The sequence below is a fragment of the Manduca sexta genome, chromosome 20, assembly GCF_014839805.1.
Source record: "Manduca sexta isolate Smith_Timp_Sample1 chromosome 20, JHU_Msex_v1.0, whole genome shotgun sequence".
NCBI lineage: Eukaryota > Metazoa > Arthropoda > Insecta > Lepidoptera > Sphingidae > Manduca > Manduca sexta.
In genome coordinates, this window is record NC_051134.1 from 9,055,303 (window position 1) to 9,080,258 (window position 24,956).

The following is a 24,956-nucleotide window of genomic DNA, read 5'->3' on the forward strand; positions in this document are numbered from 1 at the left end:
TGATGATGATGAGGATATTAAAAACGAGATAAGGCGCCGACGTTCATGACTCACGCCGGCGCTTCACCACAGAGGACCATATTTCAGTGGTAATTACTGCGTATTTTGTTGTCTTAAAGTCTGAATTTGGTACTAATTGTACACCCACTGTATTACTCACCAGGCGCGTGACCTTATGTGGACATTTTAAAACTAAATGGATAATAAGGTAGATTAGACAGAGGCTTGTGGTGGTAAGCGAGCAAATGGATCACCTAATAGTGACTAAACGACTGTCTCTGGACATCCATCAACAACAGAATCGCAGGATCCTAAATTTAAGACAAATAATGTACAGTGAGCAACAAAAGTAGCTGAACAATTCAAATACTCTACTCGCGTTTGAACTTTTACGTTTTTTCTTTATTAAAATACACTACAAAGAGTTTACTTTATTCTGATGAAGAAAAAATAATATCTCGATTGAAAATAAAGTGTAGAAGCATATTAAAGTCTCGAATTTGTTCAACTACTTTTGTAGCTGAATGTATTTAGATCAAAAGTAAGTGACCGAAAATACTTACGGCAGTCGTTAATAAGACAAGCAGCAACATACGAGCAAAGACCTATTCTTGTTTAAAAGACTTTGTAGCTAATGCAATTCCTGGGCATCACTAGTATCATGTAGACCTTCGTAATAATTTACTCAATGTCTTGTATACTGTTGGTGGTTATGAACATCCACAAAGGAAATAGATTTTTATTTAAATATTATAAAATTAATAAAAAAATACTATCATTATGTAATATGTTAAGTGTATTAAAACATCAGTTGTTCATAACCTCATGTGTCTCCAGACAGAGGCTCGGCCAGGAGAGGCTCGCAAATGGAGCGTGAAATCGCGTGTCAGTCTTCTAAGACAATATGTTAGATGTCCCAGTAATTGTTGGGCGTTGGCTGCATACTGAATAGACGACATGTTTTGTGTCTATTTTTGGGTTTAAATTGAGTTTGTAACCTAGTAATTTTCGTAAAACCATTAGCTTAGTTAGCATTCGGTACAAAAACTTGACTGTAAAAATCACTTATATAGATTGCGGACCAGGAAGTTTGATTATTAGGTCGAGTAACAAATTGTATATTTTTTTTAGGGGATATAACACGGTAAATAGAATGTAGTTCTATTTTATTAACTTATTCAAATTAATTATATCAAAATGTTGTGTATGGATTTATAAAAAATATTATTATAATAATATTCGACATCGCTTTATATTGTACATAATTTACGTTAAAATTCCCTGTTTTGAATTTGTCAGTAGACCGCGAACAAAAGACGGCAGCCTTTGCAGGAGGGTGGCATCGTTGGTAACGTAGAGCTTTTTTATTGCTCTCAGAGAAAGAAAGATGCAGACGCGGAAGTGGTAAGAAAATATAAACCGGCATTAATAATTCCAAGAAAAAAAAGTCTTACGTTATTATCCTAGTCGCCTAGTAAAATAATTAGAGCAAAGTAACGTTAACGTAATGTCAACATTGCTACACAAACTTCAGCAGGCGCTAACGAACATAAGCTGGAATGGTTGTTGTATAGTGTAGAGTCTAAGTAAAATAAATTTATTACATAAAATGCACGAAATAGTTTTATTTTAATGTCATTCTCGGCAACATAACAATTATTTCTTTCTCTATGGATAGTGCTTAAATTACTAGGCACTCGAATTTTTATGTTAATAGATATGCATAAAGAAAACCAGCATAAAATTACAATACTTTAATATAGTAACCCATTCTTACAAGTTTACAGAAATATTGACTATCTTTGTTTATGTACATTCATTTGGTAACGCACTGAACAGATGGCACTAACTAACTACTTACAAATAATATTAAAATAGTTTACATATTCACGAATACATTTCAGTCAACGGCGTTGACAGAGACACCAGTTCTAAAGTGTCTACAAAAAAAAATTAAAAAGCAGTTTTTCAATTACAAGTTAAGAATAAATATGTTTTTTATCTACAAACATAGTATTTTATCTATTTACTATATTCTTGATTTTAAATGTTGTAGCTTAGGGGCCGTTCAAGCATTACGTAACGCAAAAATCCAAAAAAAATTGAATTACGTAATACTTGAACGGCCCCTTAAGTAATTTTAAGGTGGCATTAATAGCTCACTTCAAAAATGTCAAGTAACGATTTGCTGCTTCAACCGATCTTCAATTACATTAAACTAGACATCCTCTATATGTCATAATGCTCCCTCCTGGACTCCAGTGAGGAGGAACTGCCTGGAGTTGTTGTGGGTGAAGATGAAGGGTGCCTCCGGTGAGGGACAGCGGAACGACCTCATCAGCACCGGAGGGACGTTGTCTGACTTGTTGCCCACCGGCTCCAACAGGTTGTTCCACAGGAGGTTTGCAGCTGGAAGAAATATTAAAGTTGGAAGGTCACTATTGGTGGTAGATATATGTGAGAGTACGCCTGGATTTACTACCGCAATGTCTATTTCTGAGTGTGTAGTCATTGTGTTCTGGATTGAACATAGTATCCAGTGTAACTACTGGACATGATTTAACATCTCATGTCTCAGGCGAGTGCAGTGGAATACCAAACAATACTTTGTAATTTGATGGTGTTTCTACTGTTTTTAGGTATTACTTACCATCAGGAACGGTAAGCTCGTCTCGTCATTCAAAGCAATTTACTTTAATTTTAGTTTTCAAAGGTTTTTTTTCTATCGGGGGTGTTCAAATAGTTTACGGTACTAGAAGGGGAAAGTAAGATGTCTATTACAAGGTAGATCCTCGTGAAGGTTCACAAGAAGTTTCTGGATGTAAGTGGCATATAAAAGGTTGGTCTAAAATATTTTAGTGGAGGCCAATGTTCAGCTGTGTTTCAAAGGTTTAAGAAGATACTACCTACTGTATTGGTTATCTTAGCGACAGACGATCCTGTCTTAGCTATGAATATTTATAACTGCAGCTTTTCGTTTATTTTATTTATTTATTTAAACCTTTTTTGTAGATCGAAAATATAAAAAAAAGAAGACAAATTTGTATACAGACGGTGGAAAAGATTACATTGGTGGTACAAATGGCGGTCTTATCGCTCGAGGCGATGTCTACCAGACAACCATTAGATGGAAATGATAAAAGTAGTCGACAGGGCAGTTTAGGGCGTACGTAAAAAAGATAAAAAATAATAATAATATATCAATAGCCCAGCAAGCAGTCCAGCTAGATCCCATCCATAGACCCAGTATAATTCCCATCTTTTCTGCAATAGTCCCTGCAACTTGCAAGCGCTGTCTTTGGCTGTATTTCCTCCATAATTACAGACATAGAGAGTACTCGCAAGTTGTATAAACCCCAACTAGAGTAATGTATCTTAAAGGGGCCTCTACGTGTTGGATCCATGTCCCCACGCAAGCCTTCCAAAAGGACCGGCCTATATGCCGTGATTTCCCGCAGGAAAGATACAACATAATATGAAAAATTAGATACGATAATATGTAGAATATACTATATAAATATAAACATACGCTAACACAAATAATTATAGACAACATATACATACAAACATACATTTCCTGCTCAATACCATTTTGGAAACTAAAGTGATATTCCAAGACCGTGTTATTGAACATCTCATGAGGACATGGAGTACTCACCGAGCGCGTGTCCCTTCTGCGAGAAGTGGAAGCAGTCGTGGGTGATGTAGGACTGGTGGATGACCAGCGGCAGTGGGGGGGTGGGGGGGAACGGCGCGTTGAACAGACGCATGAACGGCTGCAACACCACCGTGAAGTCGGGCCGGGTGTCGTACCGACCGCTCTCCACCTGGAAAACACAGGAAAATCAGAACAAATATGTGGGATGTCAACTTATTTATACCTCTATACTATTTATAAAGCTGAAGAGTTTGTCTGACTGAACATAAACCCAAAAACTACCCAACGGATTTCGATAAAATTTGGTATGGAGATAGTTTAAGCGGGAAGAACATTGACAACTACATATAACAACAAAAACTTTCGTCTGGAAAAACTTTATTACGCGAGAGGAGCCGCGGGCAAAAGCTAGTTCTCTATATTGATCAGTATGATGACTAAAATTACTCTATAAAAATTTTAAAACCTTTTAAATTGTAAAATTGTAAATGCTTGCTGTGGAGAATGTTGTAAATGCCTATTATGGGTGTACATATCAGATAATATATTGTGTTATGACAACTGTCATAAGTTATAAAAAATGTAATTAGTGAGTAAGTAATATGCATACTATTGGCGTTTCTATAAACAAAAAAATAAATAAATAAAACGAAACAGTAACCCTCTTATTCATAGACGATATTTGTCTAAACTGCATCTTTGCTGTGATAACAAGTCTGTTTCTCAAAGCTGACGGCATGGCAGCCTTCGCAGTGCGTAGACATAGGGCCGTTGTGATTGGGCACATTAGCATGTTAACGTTATTATGTTATATATAATAGCAGAAGGAACGTACCAGCATCATCTCAGCCTTCTGATAGAGTCGTGACATGCGCACGATGTCCTCGAGCTCGTTCCCGCCCTGGTGGAAGCACGAGCAGAACAGCGAGTGCATCAGGCGACACATCATCGGACGCAGCACGCGGACCGATACTGACACATCTGATGAAAGAGAAGAAGTCATAGGAGAAATACAAGCAATGATACATCTGATGAAAGAAAAGTCATAGGAGAATACAATCCTATTGATCTTTATAAACCTTACCTAACACCGGCACCAGATTCACAATGGTCCTGGGAAGATGCTCGTGGAGGTAGTCCAGGGCCTTCGCGAGCTTCCTCGCATGCGCCGCGGGGGACCAGGAGACAGGGTTGTGACATGCTGCGGAGCAGATGTCGTTGGCGCCGATGAAGACAGTGACCATTTTCCAGTCACGGGAAATGTCGATGTCGGGAGAAGCTCGCATTCGGGCTACCACTATCTGCAAGGTTGATAATTTGTAATTAGTGGAATATGTAATGGAATTTGTCGTGAGAATTGAAATGGTGCTTTTTATGGTAGATAGTAGTTGACCCGACAGACGTTGTTCCTTCTTAACTATGAATTTGCAGCGCGCATTCTGTCAATAGCTAAAATTCACTTTTCTTTAATTTCCTAATGTTCCGCTCAAATTCCTTAATTATTTCTTTCATAAGATCCTTCTCCTGACAATAAAAAACACAACAAAAAATACTGAAATTGGTCCAGCCGTTCACGCGTGATGGCGTGACCAAGAGAAATAGGGATTCATTTTTATATATATAGATAAGGTAGAATTAAAATAACAAATAGTGATCTGCTAAATCCCAAGGAATATAAATGAGCAAAGGCTTAGTCTACCCATCACAACAGAGGATTACGAGGGATTTTCGAAACTAGGAGTAAGATATGTCTGCAGGGTAAAAGATATTAGTTTCAAAACTGCGGGCTGATGTGCTCCCGACGTTTCGAAGACTTTGCAGCCTGCATAGTCACGGTTGGGAACTGCATGAAGGCTGCAAAGTCTTCGAAACATCGGAAGTAAAAAGAAAAAAAATGTAGCGCAAATAAATAAGTAAAGTTATTTTCAATGTCGAACATAGGCGTAAACATAGAAATAAATGTTCTCATGTCGACATCAAAAGAAATTAAAATTACATTGAAAAGCAATACTGTGTGGTTAATTGTTTAATTAAAGATGTCTCAATCACTAGATTTCTGCTGTGAGGTTTGCAGTTATTTTAATATGTTGCGGGTGATCGACCTCAAAATTTGGCAATGCGTAAAGAAATCGAAGGCCAATGTCGAAGATCGCATGTCGACGAACATAAACGGATACCTCGTTGTAATTTTATACAGTTTTATATTGTGAAAACTGCGTTTTAGCTGCTATTAATTAACTATGAACAACTGTTGCATTACTGTTGGAAATTGTGAAAATTTCAACGTTGCAAATTAAAACATAAGACCTTCTTCAACATTCCAAATGTGTATGATGCACTCATATGATGAAATCACAGTATCGAAGTATGCGTTTAAATTTTGCAGGACTTTAACTTCATGAAATCCTTCTTCTCAAATATGAGTAAAATTTATAAAAAAACAACGATCAGCTATAAGGAAAAGATGCAGAAGTACACATCTTAGTCAACACCAACATTTCCAAACCCATACAAGCTCATAGTTGCGTAGTACCTTTCATAAAGATAAACATGGATCACACAAATCTGCAAGGTCCATCAGATTACAATTTTTAAAGCACGTAGTTGACCTCACCTGTGTGGGAGGTGATGTAATATTTTCATGGCCTTAATCCGCTGGACAATAGTCCGTTTTCACCTCTTTAGAATCTAGACGTAACGAGACTGAGCGCATTACAATGATTACTGCCATTTGGTCTTCTTGATTCATTAGCTACGATGTTTAGGCTTTGCAAATGTATGGTAAAAGTAGGTCGCATAGAGTTGACTTTATCTATCTATCTATCTATATCTATACTTATAATAAATCTATAGAGAAGTCAATTCTGTACATTAAATATATTTTCAAAATAACTATCACGGGGTGATTAGGGATCGATACTGATGCCAAAAATGCAATTAGTAAAATTTTTGTCTGTCTGTCTGTCTGTCTGTCTGTCTGTCTGTCTGTCTATCTGTCTGTCTGTCTGTATAACCGTTATAGAAACGAAAACTACTCGACGAATTTTAACGAAACTTGGTACAATAATTTGTCATACTCCTGTGCTGGTTATAGTATACTTTTCATCACGCTACAATTAATAGGGGCAGAGCAGTGAAGGGAAATGTTGGGAAAACGGGAGAAGTTACTCCATTTTTTAAGCTTCCGTCGCGTGTGCAACCTTAATGGTTAAAGCTACACAGAAATCATGTATGACGGAAATGTTCTCCTTAAAATTATGTAAAAAATATCCCACGACAGCATATGTCTATCTTTTATGGTTGACTCACAATAACACGTGTAACTCCCGATAGCTTGGCAGTTCGAAGCCTTCCCATTATATTTGTCTACTCTTACGTTTATAACACAGCTCAGTCATCCCTAATTAAAAAAGTTAACATTATTACATATTCCATAAAAAAGAATCAAAAAAATCGGTATAGAAACACCAATGTTATACATGAGATACGCTAATAATAAGCCATCACGCGTGAATACTGAATCATGCTATAAGGATTATTTTTGTATATATATATAAGGTCGCGAACGCACAGGCAGGCGGCTTGCTTGGCACCTAGAGGCTAGCGAATCACGTAGCGAGTAGCTTCGTAAAACGAACATTCTCGAACGTTCGCGACCGGCTCCATTTTTGAAGTCCGAAATCCACGCGGGCGAAGCTGCGAGCGGAAGCTAGTATAATATATAATAATATCAGCCCTGTATTATATACTAGCCTACTGCTGGGCACGGGCCTCCTCTACTACAGAGAGGGATTAGGCCTTAGTCCAACACGCTGGCTTAGGGCAATAGCAGACTTTACACACCCTCAAAATTTCAATAGAGAACTTATCAAGTATGGAGGTTTCCTTGCGTATTGCTCTTGGGTCCACTATCCGTTCAACTCCCAAGTAGTAGCGAATAACGGAATCCTATTACCTTGGCTTGTTTAAGAGCATCTTCATCGGAGGCGACTGGAAAAGCTACGTTGAGCCTGGAGTTCCTGGTCACCCACTCGCCTGTGCCTGTAGAGTATCCCTGCAGGTCTGGATTGAACTCCTTCAGGATGTTGGGCAATGTCAGGAACTCGCGCCATGATGCATCCCCGCCTGAAATATTTAGTTAAGCATTAATTAATGATGATTATGAAATTGATCAGACCTAGTTACGAATTTTTTTGTAGTTCAGTAGATGAGAAGCATTGAACAAAATAATAACCCTATATTTCTTTTAAATATTTTAAGGCGTAAGGCTTCTTTATAACTTACTTTATAACATACACAGGATCGGTCCACTCAATTATGTGGTACTTAACAACTTTGCTTCCTTACCCATGCACCAGGAGACTCCCCGGTACTCCACAAAGGCTCCAAGCGCGAACTCCTCCAGTGCTCCGCTGCCCGCTACCAGCGAATCTCCAATCGCTGCCACCACGTCTATGTCACCAGGTCGCAGACGGTGCACCGAGGTGGGGCGACTCTTGCTCCTACCCCACGGGATCGCGTCCTGGCATGGGAATGGGGTGGACGGTGGTATGGCTCTCTGACGACGGACGTGCGATCTTCGCATGGGGTAGCGGATTCTCCACTGAAATGGATAAAATTGTGAATTATTTTTTCTAATCACCACTTTTACAAGGAGCTACGTTCTAACATGAACAGGTTCAGTTGCTAAGTCTCTGATTTCTGAAATAGGCGACATGTGCACAAGTTTTGTATTCGGAAAAACGTAAGTAAGTATAAGATGCTTGGGATTGGAATTTATTTCTGACGTAACATCTTTTGTCGGATAAATTCGATGAGCCAAAACCAAAAGCAACCATAAACACGTTAGCGAAACTGCAACTAGCAACAATGCTCTAACTAGCTTCGTCCAGACTACCTTCAATACCACAATTATCCTTATGATTACCATACGAATGACCCAAGGTTACCATTTCACGATCACGTACCGCCAGCTCATCAGCAGACCACGCACGTTCCAATGAAACACTTTGCCCACCGCATACAAATCCTTACATAATGATAGTGTTCAAAAAAGGAATGTTTTTTTTGTTTTTGGTACATCATCATTGCAAAATTTGAGTGTACGAGGCATAATGACGAATTGCGTCTCTTTTGTGGTTTTACCGTATTGTGGTAATAAAGACCTTAGCCGAAGACATTGTAGTTCTCTTACTATCTAATATAAAGTTGTTAATCTTAATCCACTTTTCAATAACGGTATTAGAATGACGAATGTTCTCAAAAATTGATTTGTGCGAGCCTGATTTCAAATAGAATGCATATAAATCATTGTCTCAACCAGAACTTGATTCCAATTTGTCAGTTTAGAAACCGACAACTCATATAAATGATCGCCTCTGTGCCGGAATCTTAGAAACGTCATACTTTATAGCACATTACTGAATAAATTTTAAAATCGTCTTATTGAATAATGAAATGATTTATTTAGAACCCATAATATAATAAAAATATTTATCTTCATTAAATATTAACTTTACCATCAGTTCAGAAAGCAGTTTCCACTGAAGAATGATGGGCATGAAACTCTAGTGTTGCTATTTTTATTTATCGTTAATTTACTGAATGATAAAATTATCTGGTTATATTGTGTAACGTTTGCAGTTTTTGTGACCTAAACTAACTTCAAACCTGTGGTTAGACCATTACAGTGTACACTATGCCAATATTATAGCGGTATGATAGCCATATTGTTAATATATTATATTATAAAGTAGATTATACACCGCACTTTTGGTTATTAAATTTGTATTAAAATAATATAATTTGTAATTTACCTAAAGAAAATATTATGTATGCCATTTTTGTCCATATCTAACCTACAAATTATACAGAGCGATACTGTTCTGCATTATTGTACTTGCCCCACATTATCCAACTGTGTTTAGGCATTTCAATTAAATTATGCTAATTATAATTTATATTACATGTTTTGCGTCTGTTTTAAACCATAAAGGTAAGTTGTTTAATGTCTGTATATTTGAAATAGTTACGCATTTACATTAGATGAACCAGCGCTAGACATTCGCCTGAATTATGTAATCTTAGTGAATTTATAACTGGTGACCCCGGCATGTCAACACAGTCCTTTATGACAGTATTTTCGGCAGTTGCTCCTTTTTATTCTTATATGGATAAGCAGGGGTGTAACCAATAGACCAACACACTAGTTAAACACTTTTTTTTTTTTTTATTTTTTTTTTTTTTTTTTTAACATGAGCCTACGTTTTTTAGGCTGAATTATACAAATACATCAGATTTTTGGGTATCGCTTTAGGTTGCAATCCTGATACCTATATTAAGCTATAAAATTATTTCTCATTAGTATCTAATATAAATAGTTGACTGGACGGCGAGATAAACAATCCGCTCGCTTGGTAATAAGCATCGCTCGTAAACAACACCATCTTACTTTGGTTTAAGGTTTGCGCCCATGTCACAGGCCATACGACTGCTAAACATTATATACGATTAGTTGGATAGAGTTTGCAACCTGCAGGAATTCGCAGAAATGGTCCACAGGTGTATTGAAACCAATTGTTAAAATGAATACCTACTTTGTCTAAAAAAATATAGACAAAGTAGGTATTCATTTTAACAATTGGTTTCAATACACCTGTGGACCACTTCTGCGAATTCCTGCAGGTTGCAAACTCAACCATTGCTTTATTATTGTAACTGTTATGGTGTTTATGTGCATAAGTAAATAAATTATCATCATCATCATTAGCCACATAAACTCCACTGCTGATCATAGGCCTCCCCTAAAGATTTCCAGATGGACCTGTCGAAAGCGGCCTACATCCAGAGTCCAAATAAAAAAATAAAAACTTTGTATTAAAAAGGATTGTCCTCTATACTGCGCTCATCATTCTGACACGTTAGTCCGACTGACTACAACATTTATTCTATACATACCTACCAGAAACACAGCTTAATTCCGTGCCCGCATCGCGTTGTATCCTTATAAGCATAACAAATCCCTAACCAAATCAGTCTTAACATTCCCCAGCCTATCAATTAGGTGTCACGATGGAGTAGTAATCGCGTTGCCAATACGAATGGCGTATGATTGTGATTCACGCTGTGTGCTCGTGAAAGTGCTGTACGAGCGATGCAGACGGGCGGGTGACGAAACGCTCGATTTGACGCGTTTTACGACCAATTAGCAGCTCGTAAAGTAACGTGGGTTGTTGGTGAAGGATTTAGGAATAAGAAATTGGATAGCAATTTTTTTTTATTTTGATTTATCAATAATTAATCAATTTTCGGCAGTGGAAGGCAAGTGATTTTATTACTACATATTTTTATGAATAACTTTTTTAATTTGCGGTATTCTTAAAATTTTATTTAAAAATAGAATATAAACATTAAATAATAGGTAATTAAATACTTTATTTATTACGTAAGCGAACAATGTTGCACTTACGATACGTCAAAACAATTTATTAGACTAATAACTATTATTTCTGAATAACACTCGTAGATCAATTATATAACTACGGACATTTAAGTTAGGGATAAAATTCTTATTCATTTTCTCCTATTACAATACTTTTATAATAAAATTCCATACAGCGTGTCATCGCTCGTCTAAGAGCCCGGCTAAGCAGAAAACATGTGGCCCAAATTTTAGGGAGGTCAATTGACCCATCAAAAGTGGTCGAATCGTTACCTAAAGATACAACTGTATGTCAACAAACGCATAACATTGCTCTCAAGCTGTTACGCAATACAAACGTGTCCGTTCTACATATTCATGAGAAAAATCTAAAACTTTATGATATTCTTAGTTGCTGTAATAAATTTAATACCAGCAAATTACGTAGGCCGGCATAGTTTTGCGAACGTGTTACGTTTCTTACTGTTTGCCGTTTGACTGTGCTCAGATATCGGGAAGCAATAACTTTCGAGTTAAATATATTAGGATCTTAGACAATTTGCAGGATATAGAAAGAAGAAGCAAATGTTTCTTTTATACAAAATCGGGTCCCTTTTTGATCTGTACATATTATAAAATAAAGTCCCCTTTATTGCCTGTCTGAATGTCATTGATTTCACAAAATTCGCTGAACGGCTTTTTATGAAATTTGGTATGGAGATAATTTAAGACCCTGGGAATGTTATAGGCTACTTTCTATCCCGGGAAAATATAAAGCGGGACTTTTATCTCGGAAAACACCTTCACGCCAGCGAAGCTGCGAGTAAAAGCTAGTTTTAACAAAATAACCAGAGAATTTTGAATGAATATATGCTGAATATAGGTCTTTCCTAAATATTTTCAAATCGGCTTGCACCCAACGATTTACTGCGACCTCGTCCTCGGCTGTCTGTCCATATACGTGATGGTAACAACTAAATAGTAATTTATTATAATCATACACTCTCGATCAAGGACGATATGCAAAGCTTGCTAATGATGGCCGTGAAGCGAAAACTCGCTGTTCGGTTTTGTGTAGTACTGAATGGTGGCTATTAAGATGTTTTTAATCAGCATTTTTAAATTAACTGTATTTAGCGTACACATATCATCCGCACCATTTCATAAAATACAAGAAAATATATTCATTGGTCATCTGAAATGTATTAAGACTTTAACAAAATAGACCGGAGTTCGTAGTTATAACACAGAAAATGACAATGTTCAAAGATGGTAAAAAGGTGAACCTACAGATCCTCTATCAACCCTTCAGTAACAACATGGATGACAAAATGTTACTCTACAAACCATCAGCATATTTAAATCTGGAAACATTGTACTTAAAAGTTAATATTATATAGTCAATACAACCTCAATCACAAGTAACCTCTAAAGCCTTTAACACCATTGATCCTGTGTCACCGCGTTAATCGATTCCAAATTACTTTTCCGATTTCAAAACAATCGATTACTGCTGCGTTGAGTACAAATTCATTCTCAAAAAACTTATTACTTCGATATTAAGCATGCCATATAAAGCTATTCGATTATTAAATCTGTCGACCTTTGTAACCTTTCTATAGAATCGAAGTACCGATAAAGTTTATTGGAGGGATATAAAAGATAATTCGTCACCTTTCCCCCAACAAAAGGCTTACGTAGTAATCATGAGGCTTATGATAACTATGAAAAGAATATTAATTTAGCCTTAATCCAAATGTTCTTATATCTACTTTAAAATACGTTTTAACAAAACCAAATGAGAGTAAGTTGTTTACGTTAATTTCTTGAGATAGTAGTTTCATTAAATTTTTGAATTAAGAACATAATAAAATATTGCACGGGGACAAGGTCTGTTATACTTTTGGCGTTACACTTGCATAAAGCGCTGGCCGGTTTAAAAACGTATTCAAACGTTCAAAATAAAATTGTCAAAGCGATTCGAAGTTTTCTGTTACTTTTACATTAATTTTTTTAATCATTATATTTTTTACAATAATGTACGAACGTTTTATTTAGTGCAGAGAATATATTATCCTCACATTGGCATTGCATAGGGGTCGTTGCTATGTGTTCTTTGTTAGTCTCATAATACTTAGTAATTATACTGGCTTACATCACGGATAAGTGACACTGGTCATTCTATTCCTGGCTTTCATCATGTATCACACAGATAAGTCTATTCTTGGTGCCAAGTAGGGCTTACTTAAGCTTTTTGTGTTCAAATTTGAAACAGTATAATTTATGCTATGTAGGAATTAATTAGAGTGCCATAGAGACCTTTCTAATCAATGTTCTGTGTGATATTGCTGTTGTTTATGGGCAGTCGAACAACAATTGATCGAACAATACTTTCTGTTGTAAAAAACCAACGACGTATAAATTCGCTGCCATGTTGCAATATAAATATTATGCTAACAATAGCCAAAAACAGAAAATAAACGATTCCCAAGCAATACCAATAAAGTCGTGTGAAAAGCGAACAATAGTGAGAACTATTTGTTTAATTCTTTAATGTTTGATTACACGCCGTACGGTTATACAACTTATTGGCATTTAGTGAGTAAACGCAGACGAGGAAATCTAGACACGTGACCTCAATACTTGGCTTTTGCAAGGGTCTCTTGCACGTTAATCTCAACATCACCTCATCAGTAACATACTGATGACATTGGTATACATCGGCAAATACAAGAATATTCAAGGATGCAATGTCTTATGTCGATATTTTATATTTTTGAGATGAGCATCCCGCTAATGGTAAGTGATACGACCGCCCTTGAACAGGCAACACCATACAGAACTTTGAATTACGAGCCCTAAACGATGCGAGGCCCTAGGCGAAAGCCAAAAAAAAACGACGCGAGGTCTCGGGAGAGTTTTTAACAGTTTTATCGGTAAGATCGTAACAAAAGGTGCTCCAAGGCATCGCGCGAGGCTCGGACGGTTGCCCGGATCGCTTGCCCCAAAGGCCTCCTCTGCGTGGCACTTCACTGCACTCCTCACCATGAGATATAAAATGTTAAGCCTCATAATAGCTAGTAATTACACTGGCTACAATTACCTTCAATCCGAAACACGGCAGTGTACGAACACGGCTTGTCGATAGAAATAGACATTGCAAAAATGCCTACTTAAACGGCCCCTCGCATACGAAAACGTGAATCCAGTAAAATATTTATTTGAACTAAAGTAATGGTGGTTTGATAGATGCCATTATTTTGTAATCCTTGTATTTCCTATCAATAAATAAAGTCAATTATCATCAGGTGCAATAGAAATGCTAAGCATGATAGTGAAGATGAAAAATACTGTTCTAAGGTTTGTATTGTCGTGTCTATTTGTCACAAATCTAGTTGATGAAGCGTATAAGTTATTCTGTGGTAAAGATCTTGGTAAAATCTTTGCATATAAATTGAAACAGGGGTTATGACTTTGGATGCTGATGAGACTGGAAACTCAGGCCCGGAAATCGTCACGCCGTTAGATAACCGAATAATGTTTGTTGTCGATTAATTGGCTTGTCATTGGACACGGTATTGTTTCGTGCGAAAGAAAGCTACAATCAAAACTTAATTTGTTAATAAGAATTTTATGTCTATGTAAATTGTGATAAGCTACTTCCTGACTTCTAAGGGCTAAAAGGTCTGGGCTTTTGACGTTGTGTACTATGAATTAATTAGCACAGATAGGTATATTTAAATCTAGGGAAGCTATTGGTATCTCCGAGTTTCAACACATAGAATTTTAAAGAAGATATAAACGATATAGAGCGGTGATGGTCAGTTGGCGGGCTATGTTGACGTCCCCTCTGGGTTGCCAACCAACAAAAATATTATCTCTCTATTATCTGTGGTGACAAAACCACCTCAGGTTAAAACAGTGACTGGTTAAATTGTAGATTCTTAAAAGTATTAGAGAGTAATCTTACTTAGATTTTTTTTAACACTCGATTGGTTTATGGGAACATGGCTTGAATAAGTCTGATCCTGCCTTTTGATAAGATTACAAACGATTCATATCCATGCAAACAAAATACCACTAATATGTAATTTGCGAAAGTAAACACAACAGCTCTGTAGAAATATGCGAGATATTTGCATAACACTTTTCAGTTATTTTTAGATACGATGTGAGCTTACTTTCGGTATTGAGCAAGGTACGGACTTGAAAAGTAAACGTTCGGTAATAAGCCCTCACTACAAAAATAACTTAAAATTGATTACGAAACAAGGTCATATTACGACTATAAATAAATCCCTAGCGAATGCGAAAGGATATTTTAATTAAATTATATTTTGATGAATAATAATTTGACATTAACATTATAATATTATTATGAATAATTTATTTAAAATTAGGACAACCAGTAGCTGTTACATTATAACGAGCTCCAATAAAATAAAGCAGTAATAATAGGCTTAAAATGCACAACATTTGAGATGTCACAGCATGCATTGACAAAAAAAAATAACACCAATGTTAATATTAACTATACATAAATCATTAAAGCGTACTTTTTACAAAAAAAAGGAGCAACTACATTAAATTGAAATAAATATGATTATTTATTTAAATTTAATGTAGTTGCTACTTTTGTATATATACATTACAAGATTATACATGCTTTATAGTTCAAATGTACCAGTGGTCTAAATATCGCTACTGTTTAGGTAGAATTGGGGTTCATTAGTAGAAGAATCTTACAATAGACAATTGCTACCCCTAGATCGAGCAGCGAGTGTGAAGTTAAGTCATTGTAATCTAAATTAAGCAAGGAAGATCAGGCTTATTCCGTTTCTGCGTCCTTAGTTAGTGATGTAAGCCTATCCGGGATAATTTCCTTAAGTGTTGCCACTTTAGCAGCGATTTAACTCGCCGCGACCGCACCGTTGCGGTTTCTATAGTCAGAAATTGCAAAGTGATTGCGATATGTTACAATTTTTCTATGATGATTCAATTTATAAGGTTTTGTCGATGAATTTAGTGCAATAATAGAAGTGAGATCTAATTTTAAAAGGAGATTGTCACGTGTCATTGTCGAATGTAAATATTGAGTCCATTCTTAAGAATAATAAAATACTTGGTTTAGATGACCGATCAATAAAAATGTATAATGCTAATTCTAAACCTCGACTCAATGCAATTTGTTTCGAAATAAGTAATAAAGTATCGTTTGGCGAACATTCGAGCACCTTCTGTTTCAATGGCAGGGTACATCATTCACATTTTACTACAAACCAGTTGATGTGTAATATACCTTCTTATACATATATACATATAAGTCAAATCTAAGTATCTGTGTGTTCAAAATAAACCATTTCCTACAACCGTTTATTGTAAATTATCAAAACGTACCTACGGACACCTTGTATGTTTTGTTTTTGTATATAATAAGGCGGCAAACGATCAAGTTGTCCAGGTAGACATATCAGGCCGGCATATTTACGTTGACTGGCTTGGGGTTATTTAATCATCTCTCGTCAGATGACAGTGTCTGGGTTTTGAATCTCTCTCCACTTAGGAACCATCAGATGTAGTGTCACTGCCTTGATATAAAAAATCATATTCCTTAAAGCTTAGCACTATATTTTTTTATTTATATCTATTATGTATCTAATTTGTGATATTTTAACAATCGCATTTTTGCCCAAGATAGATACAGTGTATTCCCAACCAGAAATTATCGCTTTTCATAAGGGACGCCACTTGATGAAGTCTTGCAATATTTTGAAGGGAAACATACTTGGATTCCACAACATCGTTGCAATTGTGTTAATATACAAGACTTGAATCTTTCATAACTTCAATTAACACAGCCTCATTTGGTATTTAAAAATAAACATTTATAGTAGGAAGCTATCAAAGTGAAGTTAACCGAAGCACTTATGAATTAATTGACATAACAATAATTTTGCAAGCGCAAACACTCATGTTCACATCCCGATGCCCTTCTAACTAAGATGTTGTGAAATGTAATTCGGCCGACCTTGACAATTCAGAGAAAGGCTTATGAATATCTGCAGTCTCTTTTAAACGTTTCTTCACGTATGTTATGGACTAATGTGACCATTTATTGCGCGATTTGGAAATAGCGGGCGCTGGAAAACAAATAACATATTTACGTGTAAAATACAGATTGAACACTCTGATAAAAAATAATATTAACGGAGAACATAAGTATTATAGTTTTGTGAATTAATAATAATATAAAACTAAACTTCGTTCGCATTTGTAATTTTTTTTAAATAGTGAAAAAGAATATCTTGTCTATTCAACAAATTAAAAGCTAGATAAATTAACTATTGAACAAAAACCATTTAAAAAACACCTCAAGACAAAAAATTACATACAGTCTGCAAATTCAATTAAAAGTGGTATCAGTCCATTGACCCCATGGGTGCGTTGTATAAGATAAACGATTATGACATAAGCACAGCTCCGGGCCGTATCAGGTTCGATACCGGCCTGCCTTCGTGCTCCACATTGGCGCTAATAGCAGCATCCGCGTGTAAGCCCTAAACTTGTTTTATAGCGAAGGTTTTGTTACGAAACTAGCTTTGCCCACGACTGCACTTGCAGAAGTGTGTTAGCGTTATCGTAGGGTTTGAAAGTATATCTTTTGTATTCTTATGTCCTCACCTATTATCAAACAATGTCCTCGCTGCGCTGGTCTACCTGAACGCGATAAATACAAAATCTACCAAACGAATTTCGATTAAATTCGATATGGGGATGGTTTTAGACCCTAGGAAGAACTTAGGCTACTTTTTATCCCGGGAAACTCATTCACGCGACCGAACCCACGAACAAGCAAGTCGTATTATAAAGGTAATCTCCGTGGTCATCCATCCATATTGACTTGACCACGCCGTTCATATATCCCAAGTAACAAATTATTGTTCTTGTGGGTCCATTCTTATTAACATCGGGAAATAGAGCCTTACATGTGGATATTTTGATACAATACAATAATTTTTACAACCAATGCAAAGTTACTACATTTTGCTTTACAAGTTCCATTGCACATTTCCCTTGAAATCTTTCATAATCGCATTAACGATTCATCATAAAATTCTTACGTACATTCAATTACATCAGAGAACACAATTTCTTAATTAGACAGACCAAAATTTCCAACCTTAATAGTCAAAATTCGTTGCAATAGTTTCACAGTTCCCCCAAGAACGCTTTGCCGCGGTTTTTTCGTAGACAGCGTGAGAAAGCTATAGCCGCGGGATAATGATATATTATTGCGAGCTTCATTACACTAATAGGTTGTGAGGTGTTTGGCAGATTAGCACCCTTTTTTATTGCTTTGAATGACGAGACGAGTTTGCCATTCGCCTGATGGTAAGCGATACGACCGCCCATAAACAGTAGAAACACCATCCAACACCTTGAATTACAAAGTATTGTTTGGTATTCCACTACGCTTGCCATCCTGAGACATGAGACGTTAAGTCTCATTATGTCCAATAGTTACACTGGCTACACTATGTCCTTCTAATCGTAACACAACAGTAACTATACACTGCTGCTTGGTGACCGAAATAGACATTGTGGTGGTATCTACTTAGGCGGACTCTCACATATGAGAGATCTACCACCAGTAATTAGAACCTTCTTCATTAGTTAGAACGCGGTCAAGTTATTTCAATATCGACTTACACCTATGTAGGTCACATGATAATGTGATCACAGATCAGAAAAACACACCAGATGAATCATGCACGCTTTCGACTTTATAGGAAAGAAGAGGTACTAAAGTTGCTGTGGACCAAATTTTGGTTACACTTTGAATTTCCCGTAATAATGATATCATCAACAGTGATTAACCATCTCTACATACATTATATCCACTTTTAAAGAAATAAAATTTAGAATCGGTCTTACATTAGACAAAACTTTGATCCTCCAACCAACACGTCAATTTTATGGACTTCTAATTTCAATAGCCTCGGATAACCAATCGTTTCCTAGATTACAAAACGGAAAAAAATTACAGATACAAATCTTGTATGGTTTGTTTCAACTTTCGTTCCCACAGCACGAAAATCCGGAACAAATATTTGTAGCGTCGGCATCTTATAGTTCACTGCCGGGTCGTCGCTCGGGGCCACGCAGACTGGCCCAAAGAAATAAGAATAATATAATACTCACTGACATGATGAAGATAACACCTGTTGGTTGTTATTGTCGTTGCAGGTGCCATAAGGCAAAAAATCATACAGCCAAAAAAGACGTCATCTTTGCATTGTGTTTATTGTTACTTCCATTTGCTTAGAGTTCTCTGATAAAAATAGGTTCATCTAGTACTTTCTATAAAAGTTATGCCAAATTAAATATCCTTTAGATACACTTACCCCCTTATTCATAGACGTTTTTTATATAACGACCGAGTAAGGCTGTGATAACAAGTCTGTTTCTCAGTGCTGACGGCATGGCAGTCTTCGCAGTGCGTAGACGTAGGGCCGTTGTGATTGGCTAATATTGAAATACAACAATAATAACCAATCACAACGGCCCTATGTCTATTTCTCAGTGCCGTTGGGCACTGAGAAACAGGCTTGTTATCACAGCTTTACTTCGTCCTTAGATAAAAAACGTTTATGAATAAGGGGGTCAGGGTCTATCCACACGATAAATTCTAAACACTTCAAACGCAACTAAGACGCCTTGTGGACGCACGTTTATATCTAATTTCTTTTACACTGCAATGCTATCGCAAATAGTGAACTATACACCTGTTACAGAGAGCGTCTCGAGCGTCCTTTACAATACGTAGTGTGGATTAGTCTTAAGTCCCAATTCGTTAAAGCTTGCGCTAATATCACCCGTCTATCAATATTATATAACGGTGTTAATGCACTGACAGTACTGTATTGCCTTGTTATTACTTAACTCATTATCTACAAGTTCATGATTACAAAATTTCGACATAATGTCTATTAATATCAGCCTTTATAAAATTGTTTTGCTGGACCTGTTTCTTCTAATCATGTGTGTGATCAAATTATATTTTGTTGATAGTGTTCTCATTGCTTCAAGATTTTTTAAAGTATTATTAAATAAGCAGGTTTCCAAACGTTAACTATCATTCATATGGACAATTATACCACGCATTATTCATAGTCATGAATGGCCGGGCTTAAAACCTCTACCGCCATTTTGACAGTTTGTCACTCCAAAGGCTCCTAAAGATGCTTTTTTCGACTATAATTTACTCTTTTATAATATACTAGATACCTGTTCCTATAATGTAATGAACAAGCGGGTCATTTAACACATTATTTTTTCTGTTACTTCTTTAACTCCAAACAATTGTATTCTTCGTAAAACTGCTATCGCAAATTTGGATGGCTAGCATCTACGTCGTTGTGGCGGTAAAACAAACCGCTTCTATACCAAATAATACTAACAGGTGACAAGGCATAAAAGGCGGTTTCCATCCATAAAATTCACAATGTGACATAACAAGTTGCAAAACTTCCTAAACCTTTATAAGAACAAAGCAACGTTAAGCGCGCAATAAAAATAAACGTAAAGCTGTCATCTACACATAAACTAAAGAAAGTGTACGTTTGTATTGAGTTAAATAACAATTATCGCTTCTCCGGGAATTTTAACATATCGACACTTCTATTACAAAATCCTTTCTTGTTCTTAACTCTACCTTTTTCTTCATATAAGGTACCTCCGACCTCGTGCCTTGCCAATGAGAGGGAGAAAAAAAACAACCAGCTATACTCTATTGTAAACATTGGCTTTACCTCTTTTCTGAGCATAAATATAGCTCTTACGTTAAATCAAAAAAAGTTTTTGAGTCAGGTATTTAATGTTGCTGTAAAAAATAATTGTAATTAATTAAATGTTAGTTTACATAAAAAAGAGCAACTTAATAAACTTATCGCCCCAGAAAAAAGCAAAGGAAGTCGCGCATACAGCCAGTGGCTTGTCAGTCGTGCACAAAGCAATAAATCATAATAACGATCTGACGGCACCTATGTTAGGCGGGTGTACTTTTGCAAACTGCATGCCTATAATAGTTTCGAAATAGTTAAGTACCATTAACTGTGATGTAACATCAGCCTTATAATGTGATATTTCAATATAATGTAAACATTATGATGGTGTATGAAACTTAATTACTATCTATGAAAATAGGTCTATGTAAGTACCGTGAGTAGCAATGTAACCGGTGAACACTTAATTGAATCCTGGTGATTGATGTACATAATATTCCCTATAATATATTGGTGTACCAGTCAGCCGCCAAAGTAATTGAATAAATTGAAAATTTAAAAACGCTTCTACAAATAGTCTTTTATCGTAATACGCTTTTTTTCTTCATCTAAAAGTTAAAAGTTTATATTAGTAAAGAAAACAAAATTTTTGGTATAGACACAAAAGCTAGAAAATATAAAATTATTCAGTTATTTTTGTGGCTGTATATATCGTTGTTTTACTGAACCCGATTAACTCCCATAGAGGTATCGTGGATGCTATACACACACATGCTTTCAAGGAAAATAGCTTTCAGGCTGAACATTTGGGCTACTCACAAACTCTTTGATCTCACGAAGAGCAATATAATTACTACTTTTATGGGAGGGCCGAGAGCTATCTCATATATAGAAAGCTCAACAGAGCATATACATAGCTACTCTATCAATTTATTCATTATTTTTGAGTCATTAAAAGAGTTTGCAACTTTAAATACTTCTAACATTTGTTTATGAAAAATCATCTTTATTCTTGTTATTGGCACTGGTTCTGCTTTATCTATTAAATATTAAACGAAATCGGGTGTTTCGTTGAGTATATTTACTACAAATTAGTCTAGCAATGAACAATACGATGACTAGTTTAAAACTGGTTTACCATGCATGTTGCACGATAATAAAATTTTACGCACAGCTGAAGCAATAGTTTGAGAAAATTTTGCTATACAATATTATTTTTACGTGTCTTCTTTACACCAACTATTTGTGAAGTTGTAGCTAAACTAGACGAATTTATAAGATAATATAAATCAAATGATAAAAAGTAGAGTATGGAAATTACGGTTCAAAGTATGCCAGACAAGAATTTAAACCATAGATATATAAACCTATATAAAACTAACGGTTGTCCAGAGGTCAAAAATCGACTGTCGATGTCATGTATTAATGACATACAATATAAATTCAAGCAGTGAAAATATTTTTCTATAAATGTTTATATTTTGATTACAAAAATAGTGACAGAAAGATGTTATTAATTCCACGTAGAGTCAAGGCTATCATTGCGTTCTAGTAGAGTAAGGTTATTCGCGTATCGTGCCCAAACATAACATCAAAATGAGACGCATTGTTGCGGCATACAGAATCTATTAGCCTTCTAACATAATCGATTTTGCATATTAATGTGAAAGATGAAAGGCGTATCGGGGCCGCTGATTTGATCCCAGCGACAAATTTGTGAGACCGCAAATTTTTGTTTCGATTTGGTGTTATGGGCATGAAACCTTTCGGGAGCTAGTAACTAGTACCTTATAGGGCATGGGAAAGTATACCTATATTGTGTGGTAAATTTGGATGTAGTTACTACATAGTTTTTTTTATAATATTTATTCCGTATCAGCCGGTCGCCAATCGTGACTAATTCAGCGAAATATCAATGAATATTGCACAATACGCTGTGTGGATCCGGTATCTGTGATAGATTTCGAAAAATGTCATAGTCAAATGACTCATTAAGGCGCTTTGACCTCTAACATAATTTAAGTCTAATTTTGCAACATCTAGAAGTAAGGACGTTTTCCAGTGGATTTACTATTTTCATCGAGTATTGTAAAGCTAAGTTTATGCTAGCAAGTTCTTGCAGCAATAGTCTGATGCATTTATACGTCAATATTTTAATAATTCTATACACACGCGACTTAGTACAGTTCCTGCAAGCATAAAAATTTGCAGAAGACAGCTTGCCGTTTTTATTCACACGGTCAAAATCATTTGCAGAATTCAACTTCTCCAAGTATTCTTCGTAACCTAAATCTCGCTTTAGATTTACGGCTAGTTTTTTCATTGACAGTAACAGTCAGTTACTGTTATTTTTGTAAAAATTATTATGTTCGTATCGTGGTAACAACATGGTTTTTACTATAACAATGTTTGAGTCATGGCAATTCTTATGGTTTTTACTTTACATGGTACTAATGCGTCATTACGGCGAAATGTTTTCGCATTGACAAATCTAATTCGCAACAAATTATTAGGTTTTTAATAAAAGTCTAAGTAGATTTTAGCAACTTGCTTGAACCCGTGATCCATACTTTTCAATTGGATAGTTGGAAGCATTTCTAGTTTTTTTAACTTTTACAGTTCGTGAAACCTGGTTACTTATAATGGTAATTCGTGGGATGTGGTGAAAATTCCAGTTAGATCAAGACGGTAGCGTCGTAAGTTCTAGGCATGGCTTGTGCATGCAAAGTTCAAAATGTAGGTGTATAGATATTCCAGTAACTGACGCTGTTTTGATCATATCTCAGGTAGAAAAGAGCGCATTATTGAGGACTGTTCCACATTTTACGATTTTTAGATGACGTTGCATAGTTTGCTATTCATGCTTTGATTTAATATCTACTTGTCCACGTTTTCAGACAAACGATAATACCTACACGAGAAATTATAGCAGCCAAAGTTCTAATCTCTATGACATACTATCTCTAGGTAAAATATAAAACAACAAATATAAACGCAATTACATCGTTATTTTAAATTTAGAACATTAAGCCAATAATCTCTGCCATAAGCCATTACATTTTTGTGTTCATTACTAGCTTTTTGGAACAAAATTCATTTACGGCCTCGTTTTTTTTCATATATTTCGTAACATAACGGTATATGTTACCAAATATATAAATTAAGCATTAGATAATATGTTGCGAATATTTTAAACAACATATTGTAGATTGTTATGTCGATTAAGGCATAATTAATAAATAAAAGGAAATTATGTTTTTATGCAAACATATAAATAATATTGTTGCTAATTATATCCGCCTTATTTTATGATGAAAGTAATCAATTTTAATAATATTTTTTGTTTAAGTACTAGTTTGGAAGTCATGGAAAAATTCTGTTCGATATTGTGAAATGCTCTGGTTAGGGACTTAGGAATACAAAATATTCACTTCATTATAGTAGAAATAAAAATTATAGTTTAAAAGTACGGTTAAATTATAAATTTTCTAGTGTTGTATTAAACATTAATTAGAGGTCTATTGCATTTTTAAATAGGCGTGTACACACATTATTTACCATTGCTCGTACGTAAACTTAAATATTATTTCTGTTAAATAAATTTAAAACATTAATAAAATTCTAAGAATAATTTGAATTCAATAAAATATTATGGACATAATAGACTTTGAAATCACTCACCACATCGTCAAAAAAGGTGAAATTATTAGCAGTAATTAATTCAGTCAACAGCAACAGTTGACCGAGCGCCAGCCACATCTTCGCGGACGCATCACGATACACCACACAATTCCACAAACACCATCAATTCAAAAATATGCCATTTTTTAATTTGTGTAACTTTTTTTTAACGCGACTGGACGCGGCGCGAGTTTGGCGGGAAAATGTGCGCGCATGCGCGGCGGTGGCTCGCGCGCCTCATATTGCACAATAGATTAGAACTTGCACGCTGACCTTACGCGGAGTTGTCCCCTAGACTGCGGCCCGCATGTTTAATTACAGGTTGATAAAAAAATATATTTTTATTATAGAATATTGTTCTAGTTGTGTGAAGAGATCAATTACTGTCAATGGCCGTTTTTTGTTAAGTCAT

General features: G+C 35.7%; 1 protein-coding gene across 1 annotated transcript; it reads right to left on the reverse strand.

The window, feature by feature from the left end:
- Positions 1-1,741: 1,741 nt before the first annotated feature.
- LOC115448137 (phospholipase B1, membrane-associated) lies at positions 1,742-24,791 on the reverse strand. Its single transcript, XM_037440814.1, has 7 exons — positions 24,545-24,791; positions 8,006-8,261; positions 7,614-7,783; positions 4,743-4,959; positions 4,494-4,639; positions 3,659-3,827; positions 1,742-2,409 (listed from the first exon to the last, which is right to left on the reverse strand). The coding sequence occupies exons 1-7, from the start codon at positions 24,620-24,622 to the stop codon at positions 2,237-2,239; spliced, it is 1,209 nt and encodes a 402-aa protein (XP_037296711.1). The 5' UTR covers positions 24,623-24,791; the 3' UTR covers positions 1,742-2,236.
- Positions 24,792-24,956: the final 165 nt, after the last annotated feature.